General features: G+C 48.7%; 1 protein-coding gene across 1 annotated transcript; it reads left to right on the forward strand.

The window, feature by feature from the left end:
* Positions 1 to 829: 829 nt before the first annotated feature.
* Positions 830 to 9,273, forward strand: LOC116547204. Its single transcript, XM_032273231.1, has 2 exons — positions 830 to 922; positions 7,850 to 9,273. Exon 2 carries the CDS (start codon positions 8,166 to 8,168, stop codon positions 8,739 to 8,741), a length of 576 nt encoding a protein of 191 aa, XP_032129122.1. The 5' UTR covers positions 830 to 922; positions 7,850 to 8,165; the 3' UTR covers positions 8,742 to 9,273.
* The last annotated feature ends 805 nt before the right edge of the window (positions 9,274 to 10,078 follow it).

Genomic DNA, 10,078 nt, shown 5'->3' on the forward strand with positions numbered 1-10,078 from the left:
CCAGCCTGGAGAAAGAGTGAGACTCCATCTCAAAAAAAAAAAAAAAAGGAGAAGAAAACTCCCAGGTTCACCGGGGCTGTTGCACACCCTTTAAATGACCCATCATAAAGACCTCACCCCTCTCTGATAGGTAAGGCAAAGGTTAAGGTCCATTCTGCTTGCCACACTCTATTTCCTTCTAGCTAGGCCAGAACATAATATTTGGAACCAACTATTTCCTCTCTCAGCTGACTGTAAGAATGCTTTTATGCTTTTTTTTTTTTTTTTTTTTTTTTTTTTTTTTTTTTGAGACAGGGTCTTACTGTGTCGCCCAGGCTGGAGTGCAGTGGCATGATCTTGGCTCACTGCAGCCTCGAAGGTTCAAGCTATTCTCCTGCCTCAGCCTCCCGAATAGCTGGGATTACAGGCATATGCCACCATCCCAGGCTAATTTTTGTATTTTTAATAGAGACAGGGTTTTGCCATGTTGACCAGGCTGGTCTCGAACTCCTGACCTCAGGTGATCTGCCCACCTTGGCCTCCCAAAGTGCTGGGATTACAGGCTGTATGCTTTTTATAGTGTTGGGTGGTTAAGTCTTACACAAAGTAAATGCCCGGTAAATACTTATGCATGACTCAACCATTCAGGTTGATATTAAGCTAAGACCGGTCACCCCATAGCCCCTGCCATACCATATGCTCCCAGAGAGAGCACTTCTGGCCCTCCCTAAGATGGCTGCCACCACCACTACTTTGTGGAGGAGAACAGTCATCCTAAAGGTTAGTCATCCCTAACCTTTGGACTAACTATTCACTATTCAGTGTAGGCTGATTTCTCATCGCGCTTTATATTCCCAAGTGCCTTAGTCACTGCCAGAAGAACAAGCCTTCTAGATTATCCAACGTGGATAGATCATCAACACTAGATAGTATCCCAGTACCCGTGAGTCCACCGCTAATCTGATCAAGCCCCTTTCCCTCCCCCTTCCCAAATTCTTCCACCGTTCCTTTGCAACTCCTGATCTGTCACCATCGAACGCCTTTGTAGCCTCATCCTCTTCTTTGAATGTTTCCTTCACCTCTTGGCAGTAAATGAACCTGGCTGTCTCTGAGCACCCCGTCTCCTGAGCGGCCCTCTGAAGTAGAAGCTGCTTTGCTTTTCCTGACATCTCAGGCTCCTAAGAACCAGCGAGTTCTACTTCCCATTTCTACTTCCCATTTCCAAACTGTTGCTTGCCTCTCCTCCTTTAGACACCAGCTCCTTTGAAACTGCTCTGATGACTCCTATCCTTCCAGCTAACTTACTCAAGAACTCCCACTGTCTCAGTTCTTCAACAGTGTCTGATACCATTTCTCTCTCTTCTCTTGTCTTCACATCCCAACCTCACTTAAGTTCCATGGCTCAGCATTTTTATTCCACATTTGCAAATACTGTCCACAACAATCTTATCCTTCTTTCTTCTATCATATTTTATTTATTTTTTTCTAGATGGAGTCTCACTCTACAATAGTCACTTTTAAAATTATTTATTAGTGGTCCGGTGCAGTGGCTCACGACTGTAATCCCAGCACTTTGGGAGGCCAAGGTGGGTGGATCATGGGGTCAGGAGTTCAAGAACAGCCTGGCCAACATGATGAAACCCGGTTTCTACTAAAAATACAAAAATTAGCCGGGCGTAGTGGTGTGTGCTTGTAATCCCAGCTACTTAGGAGGCTGAGGTAGGAGAATCGCTTGAACCTGGGAGGAGGTACTGTAAGCCAAGATCATGCCATTGCACTTCAGCCTGGGCAACAAAAGCAAAACTCCGTCTCAAAAAAAAAAAAAATTATTCATTAGTGTGGCAAGGTGGCTCACTCCTGTAATCCCAGCACTTTGGGAGGCAGAGAAGGGCAGATCACCTGAGGTCAGGAGTTCAAGACCAGCTGGCCAACATGGCGAAACCCCATCTCTACTAAAAATACAAAAATTAGCTAGGTGTGTTGGCACATGCCTGTAATCCCAGTCACTTGGGAGGCTGAGGCAGGAGAACCCCTTGAACCCGAGAGGTGGAGGTTGCAGTTAGCTGAGATGGTACCACTATACTCCAGCCTGGGCAACAGAGTCAGACTCTGTCTCAAAAAAAAAAAGAAGAAGAAGAAGAAGAAGAAGGAGAACATCCAGACCGTTCAGCAAACTCCAGCACCCAGGTGGCTTGTCCTCCACCTCACCCCTTCACTCCATCTTGTCCTTAGCCTGAGCCCTGCTCCACCCACTCCTTCTCCCCTGGTTATTTGGAGTCGCAGTACACTAAGAGGTTGCCCTACCTGAGTACCATCCCTACTCAGTTGTGCACTCCTTGCTAGGGCCTGCACCTCCACTGGGTCAGAGCATGAAGATTAACCCCCTGCTTTCACACTTAAATAAGATGCAGGCAGGCACGGCTCATGCCTGTAACCTCAGCACTTTGGGAGGCCAAGATGGGTTGATCACCTGAGGTCAGGAGTTCGAGACCAGCCTGACCAACATGGTGAAACTCTGTCTTTACTTAAAAAATACAAAATTAGCTGGGTGTGGTGGTGGGTGCCTGTAAACCCAGTTACTTAGAAGGCTGAGGCAGGAGAATCTCTTGAACCCAGGAGGCGGAGGTTGCAGTGAGCTGAGATCGTGCCATTGCACTCCAGCCTGGGCAACAAGAGTGAAACTCTGTCTCAAAAAAAAAAAAAAAAAGATGCAGGCAAAAGGCAAAAGGGTGGCACAGAATAGGCGCTGCACACTTGTTTGTAAGTACTTGGTAGAAGCACATAGTAGGTGCTTAATATTTACTGTAAAGTTTAATAATGTACTCAAAACCTGGTGAAAATAAAGCACCTGTCAACAATGCTTAGCAGTTATAATTATTGCTATATTCTATCAGTGTTCTATACTAATTGACATAAATCTTACAAATACGCCAAGTTGGCCGGGCACAGTGGCTCATGCCTGTAATCCCAGCACTTTGAGAGGCTGAGGCTGGGGGATCAAGAGGTCAGGAGATCGAGACCATCCTAGTCAACATAGTGAAACCCCATCCCTACTAAAAACACCAAAAAAAATTTAGCTGGGCATGGCGGTGCATGCCTGTAATCCCAGCTACTTGGGAGGCTGAGTCAGGAGAATTGCTTGAACCAGGGAGTCAGAGGTTGCAGTGAGCCGAGATTGTGCCATTGCACTCCAGCCTGGCAACAGAGTGAGACTACATCTGAAAAAAAAAAATATGCCGAGTTGGCCAGGTGCTGTGGCTCACACCTGTAATCCCAGCAATTTGGGAGGCAGAAGCAGGAGGATTGCTTGAGCCCAGGAGTTCAAGACCAACCAGGGCAAGATGGCAAGGCACTCATCTATCTATCATCTATCTATCTATCTATCTATCATCTATCTATCTATCTATCTGTCTATCATCTATCTAATCTATCTATCTATCTATCTGGAATAATATTCAAACTCCTAACCATTCCTTAAGGCATTGTATGAGCTCACATTTGCCCTCTCTCAATCACCAAATCTCCTCTCTCAATCACCAAACTCCAGCCTCATTGACCTCCTTTCTGTTCTTCCAGCATACCTTGTCTATCTAATCAATAGCAATATGAGACATTAGGTCAAATGTGTTCCTGAAATCAAGGTAGGCTATTTTTTTTTTTTTTTTTTTTGAGACAGAGTCTTGCTCTGTTACCTAGGCTGGAAATGCAATGGCATGAGCTCAGCTCACTGCAACCTCTGCCTCCCAGGTTCAAGTGATTCTCCTGCCTCAGTCTCCCAAGTAACTGGTATTACAGGTGCCCGCCACCACACCCAGCTAAGTTTTTGTATTTTTAGTAGAGATAGGGTTTCACCATGTTGGCCAGGCTGGTCTCGAACTACTGACCTCAGGTGATCCACCTCCTTTGGCCTCCCAAAGTGCTGGATTACAGGCGGAAGTCACCATGCCCAGCCCCTAGTCGAATTACAATAAATGTTTACACATTATACACTTGTTTAACCATCTGCAATAATAAAATTCATCCTATTTAAAACTTCTTTAAATTCTACATATTACACACACACATTCTCAAATCTATGTGAAAACAAGTAAACTATAGGATATTAACTACAGTAATTTTCTTAAATAGCATTTTTTTTAAAGAACATATCTTTTTCCAATACCATTTACATTTAATTTGTAATTTTTTTTATTTAGAAATATCGCAACATTCATGAGAAAAAACAGTCATAACCACTTTCTCCTTTTCCATCCACACTTTGTTTTTTTTTTTTCTTGGAAAGGGAGTCTCGCTCTTGTTGCCCAGGCTACAGTACAATGGCAAGATCTTGGCTCATCACAACCTCTGCCTTCCGGGTTCAAGTGATTCTCCTGCCTCAGCCTCCGGAGTAGCTGGGATTACAGGCACCCGCCACCACGGCCAGCTAATTTTTTTGTATTTTTAGTAGAGACGAGGTTTCACTATGTTGGTCAGGCTGGTCTCGAACTCCTGACCTCAGGCGATCCACTTGCCTCGGCCTCCCAAGGTGCTGGGATTACAGGTGTGAGCCACCACACCTGGCCTGTTGTTGGCTTTTTAATTGGGTGCTTAGTTGATGGCTAGACAAGTTTAGCTATGATTTTTTTGCTGTTGTTGGAGAAGGAGTCTCACTCTGTTGCTCAGGCTGGAGTGCAATGGCATGATCTTGGCTCACTGCAACCTCCACCTCATGGGTTCAAGTGATTTGCCTGCCTCAGCCTCCCAAGTAGCTGGGATTACAGGTGCACACCACCACGCCCAGCTAATTTTGTATTTTTAATAGATATGGCGTTTCACCATGTTAGCCAGGCTAGTCTTAAACTCCTGACCTCAGGAGATCCACCTGCCTTGGCCTCCGAAAATGCTGGGATTACAGGCATGAGTCGCCACGCCCGGCCTAGCTATGGTTTTTAGTCTTGTTATATTTCTTTCTTAGTCAGATATTGTGAGACAATATATTTGCACACAGTCAGGGTGGGTGCAAGAATTGAGTAAATCAACAGACATGAAAGCCCTTTGAAAAGGGGAAAGGGCATGCTCGCTTCGGCAGCACATATACTAAAATTGGAATGAAAAAGTGAAAGGGCTATGCTTGTGTAAGGGGTTACTATTATTATTTTCTTTTTTTGAGACAGAGTCTCACTCTGTCACTCAGACTGGAGTACAGTGGCATGATCTCAGTTTGTTGCAACCGCTGCCTCCAGGGTTCAAGCAATTCTCCTGCCTCAGCCTCCCAAGTAGCTGGAATTAAATGCATACACTTAATTACGTTCTCTAACACCATGCCCAGCTAACTTTTGCATTTTTAGTAGAGACGGGTTTTCACCATGTTGCCCAGGCTGGTCTCAAACTCCTAACCTCAAGTGATCCACCACCCTTGGCCTCCCAAAGTACTGGGATTACAGGCATGAGCCACCATGCCCAGCCTGAAAATATTAATAAATGTTCTTAAATATGGCACTAGAACTACAGAAGATTCACAATTAAAACATAAAATAAGTAATTTTCAGCAGTGAATGACAAATTGAAAAGGCATTAAAGAGCTATTAAAATAAACAATACCTGCCAGCGTGGTGGCTCATGCCTATGGGAGTGGCTCAGCATTTTGGGAGGCTGAGGCAGGAGGATCACCTGTGGTCAGGAGTTCAAGACCAGCCTGGCTAACATGGTGAAACCCCATCTCGACTAAAAATACAAAACTTAGCTGGGTGTGGTGGCAGGCACCTGTAATCCCAGCTACTTGGGAGGCTGAGGCAGGAGAATTGCTTGAACCTGGAAGGTAGAGGTTGCAGTTAAGCAGAAATAGAGCCATTGCACTCCAGCCTGGGTGACACGGAGAGACTCCATCTTGAAAAAAAAAAAGCCGGGCGCGGTGGCTCAAGCCTGTAATCCCAGCACTTTGGGAGGCCGAGGTGGGTGGATCGCAAGGTCAAGAGATCAAGACCATCCTGGTCAACATGGTGAAACCCCGTCTCTACTAAAACTACGAAAAATTAGCTGGGCATGGTGGCGCGTGCCTGTAGTCCCAGCTACTCAGGAGGCTGAGGCAGGAGAATTGCCTGAACCCAGGAGGCGGAGGTTGCGGTGAGCGGAGATCGCGCCATTGCACTCCAGCCTGGGTAACAAGAGCGAAACTCCGTCTCAAAAAAAAAAAAAAAAAAAAGACCAGGAGTGGTGGCTCATGCCTGTAATCCCAGAACTTTGGGAGGCTGAGGCGGGCAGATCATGAAGTCAGGAGTTGGAGAACAACCTGGCCAACATGGTAATACTATTAAAAATACAAAAATTAGCTAGATGTGGTGGCAGGCACCTGTAATCCCAGCTACTCAGGAGGCTGAGGCAGGAGTATTGTTTGATCCCAGGAGGCGGAGATTGCAGTGAGCCGAGATCTCACCATGGCACTCTAGCCTGTGCCATCTGGGGGGGTGGAGGGGGAACTACCCTGGATGTATACTTAGATACAATGAGTCAGAGATTAGTGCGGTATTTTATTATTTATTTAATAATTATGCTTACTCAATTCACTATATTGCAATGAACAATAAATGGGTGTCCAGTTATAAGAAGATGAAGTTCTCCAGATTATGTAAACAGATTTAGACCTCAGAATGGAACATTTTGCCAATAAAACCACAATAACCAGTTAGATTATTCTTGGGAAAAGTACATGTAATTTGGAGAAAGACAAACTTCCTGAAAACATCCAAAACACAGCAGACAACAAAAATCTGGTTAATTTGTTCCTGATTTGTTAGTACTATCTCTCTCTCTCTTTTTTTTTTTTTTTTTTTTTTTTTTTTTTTGAGATGGAGTTTTGCTCTAGTTGCGCTGGCTGGAGTCCAATGGCAGAGTCTTGGCTCACTGCAACCTCCACCTCCCAGGTTCAAGTGATTCTCCTGCCTCAGCCTTACAAGTAGCTGGGACTGCAGACATGTGCCACCACATCCGGCTAATTTTTTCTGTATTTTTAGTAGAGACAGGGTTTCACTATGTTAGCCAGGCTGGTCTCGAACCCCTGATCTTAGGTGATTTGTGTCCTTCGGCCTCCCAAAGTGCTGAAATTACAGGGATGAGCCACCATGCCTGGCCTATATAGCTTATTTCATACACCAAGTAAAATTTAAATTATACAAAACAAATTATAGAAATACTATAACAACATGACTATTTACATTGATCAACTTGCCTACACTTCAACAGAAACATAGAAATGATTGTTTAAGCATAAACTTTGATTTGATACATATTCTTGTAGAAATTAATCAAACAGCTGAATCTTAAAATTGCTCTTTTACCTTTACTTTTTTTTTGAGACAGAGTCTCGCTGTCCCCAGGCTGGAGTGCAGTGGCAGGATCTTGGCTCACCGCAACCTCCAACTCCCTGGTTCAAGCGATTCTCCAGCTTCAGCCCCGGAGTAGCTGGGATTACAGGCTCCCAGCTTTTTTTTTTTTTTTTTTTTTTTTTTTTTTTGAGACGTCGTCTGGCTCTGTCACCACGCTGGAGTGCAGGAGAACCATCTCGGCTCACTGCAACCTCCGACTCCCAGGTTCAAGCAATTCTCCTGCCTCAGCCTCCTGAGTAGCTGGCATTGCAGGCACGCGCCACCAGGCCCGGCTAATATTTGTATTTTTAGTAGAGACGTGGTTTCACTGGGTTGCCAGGCTGGTCAACGAACTCCCGACCTCGTGATCCGCCCGCCTCGGCCTCCCAAAGTTCTGGAATTACAGGCGTGAGCCACCGCACCCGGCCTCTTCTTTTTTTTTTTCTAATTTCAAAGGAGTACAATTAAACTGCCAGGTAAAGCTCAAAGGTCGTCTTTTTTATAGTGTTTTGTCTTTATATTCCCTTTAGCCTCCACTTTCCTCTACCCAGTCGCCGCACCCTTTCCCCCAAGCCCGGTTCTTCAAGGCTTCAGAGTTAGCGCTGCTCCAGGTAAAAGGAATTCTCAGCACAGAGCCTTCAAACCTTCTCGGAGGCCACTAAGGGCCCCTGCCGCCGCCAGGGAGAGAAAGCACCTGGGGCGGGGCGGGGCGTGCGGGCGCACACCTGCGGAGGGGGCGGTGCCCCAACAATTGCACCGGGGCTGGGGGAGGGGAGCTACTCACTCCCCGCCCCCGGGCGGTGACTCATCACCGAGCACCGGCTGCCTGAGGTAAGCCGACCCGGGATGGGGCGGAGAGGCGGGGCCGCCAGGTCGTGTAGGTCTGCGTTTCTCCCCGCCGCGCGCACTAAGCGCAAGTCCTTCGGCGAGCAAGCACCTTCGGCGCGGTCCGAGGACCCCCTCGTAGCGGTCCTCCAGACGCGGACCCGCGCGCCCCAAGCTTCTCGCCGCCAGGCCGGCTTCTCAAGCTTTGCTCCCGGCGCACGCCCTCCCGCGAGCTCCCGGCCCTTCCCTAGCCCCTCTTCCCGGCGCGCGGACAGCATGGCGCCACCGCAGGTCCTTGCGTTCGGGCTCCTGCTCGCGGCGGCGACGGCAACTTTGGCCGCGGCTGAGGAAGGTGAGGCGCGGACTTGGAGCAGGAGTTGTGGAGTTGGGCTGGGCTGGGCTGGAGGGCAGCGGCCTGCGGCCCCCGAGGCGGGGATAATGGGGAGGGCACCGAGAGGCCGCGCTTTCCAGCCTGTAGCCCAGACGGCGCGGCGGTGCCCCGGCCCCGGCCCTCGGCGCCGTAGGAAGCGGCAAGGCGGCGCTCACTCACGCCGGCGGGGGAACAGCCTCACTTTGCAGCTTTGCTCGCCTCGGTAGGGAAGTGGCCCGGGGCGGAGGCGGGGGACAGGCGAGGAACTGAGTGGCCACGTCCAGGAATCCTGCGGCCACCGAACCAAGGCTTCGCGCCCTGACGTACCCACCTCCTCAGGCCGGGGTGGATTTGGGGTTCCATAACAGCCCGAGCCGGTGGCAGACTCTCTGCGATAGGGACCAGCTGGCCCGCCCTTGTCCTTGTCACCTACGGCGGGCCCCGGATGTGGCCTTAGGCGGGGACAGGTGCGGCACGCAGAGAGGCCTCCAGGGCCGCTATGCACCTGCGCGCAGCCTGCGGGCCTGGATTACACAGGGCGTTTGGGTGTTTTCCCTTTTCTAAGGATCGTATGAGTAATGCCGAGCTTATTGTAGGAAACGCAGAAACAACAATAACCGTGAAGTGTAAAAACCTATAATCCCACCATTTTGAGAATCCCGTAATTAATAACTAGATATACCTTTCTTTCTTTATTTTTTTTTGCTTATTTGAGGCGGCCTTGCTCTGTCGCCCAGGCTGAAGTGCAATGGCACAATCTTGAACTGTAACCGCTACCTTCCCGGCTCAGACCATTCTCCTGCCTTAGCTTTTACGCCCGGCTAATTTTTGTATTTATTTATTTTATTATTATTATTAGAGACCGAGCTTCGCTCTTGTCTCCCAGGCTGGAATGCAACGGCATGATCTCAGCTCACTGCAACCTCTGACTCCTGGGTTCAGACGATTCTCCTGCCCCAGCCTCCTGAGTGGCTGGGCCTACAGGCGCATACACCACCACGCTCGAGTAATTTGTATTTTTAGCAGAGACGGTGTCGCCATGTTGACCAGGCTGGTCTCGAACTCCTGACCTCAGGTGATCCACCCGCCTTGGCCTCCCAAAGTGCGGGGATTACAGGTGCCAGCCTCCCAAGTAGCTGGGATCACTTGCACCCACCACCACACCCCGATAATTTTTGTATTTGTATTTTCATTCATTTATTTATTTTTGAGATGGAGTGACGCTCTGTTGCCCAGGCTGAAGTGCAGTGGAACAATCTTGGCTCACTGCAACCTCTGCCTTCCAGGTTCAAGCAATTCTCTGTCTCATCCTCCGGACCAGCTTGGATTACAGATGCCTGCTCGCTCTCTCCCTCTCCCCACCCCCCCCGCTCCCCCCCCCCCCCCCTCTCCCCTCTCTCTCTCCCTCCCCCCCCCTTCTCTCCCTCCCTCCCCTCTCTCTCTTGCTCCTCCCTCTCTCTCTCTCTTGCTCCTCCCTCTCTCTCTCTCTCTCTCCTCCTCCTCTCTCTGTCTCCTCCCTCTCTCTCTCTCCCCCCTCTCTCTCCTCCCTCTCTCTCTCCTCCCT

This window comes from Sapajus apella, unplaced genomic scaffold (assembly GCF_009761245.1).
Source record: "Sapajus apella isolate SASKATOON/1434 unplaced genomic scaffold, GSC_monkey_1.0 scaffold2350, whole genome shotgun sequence".
NCBI classification, from domain to species: Eukaryota; Metazoa; Chordata; class Mammalia; order Primates; family Cebidae; genus Sapajus; species Sapajus apella.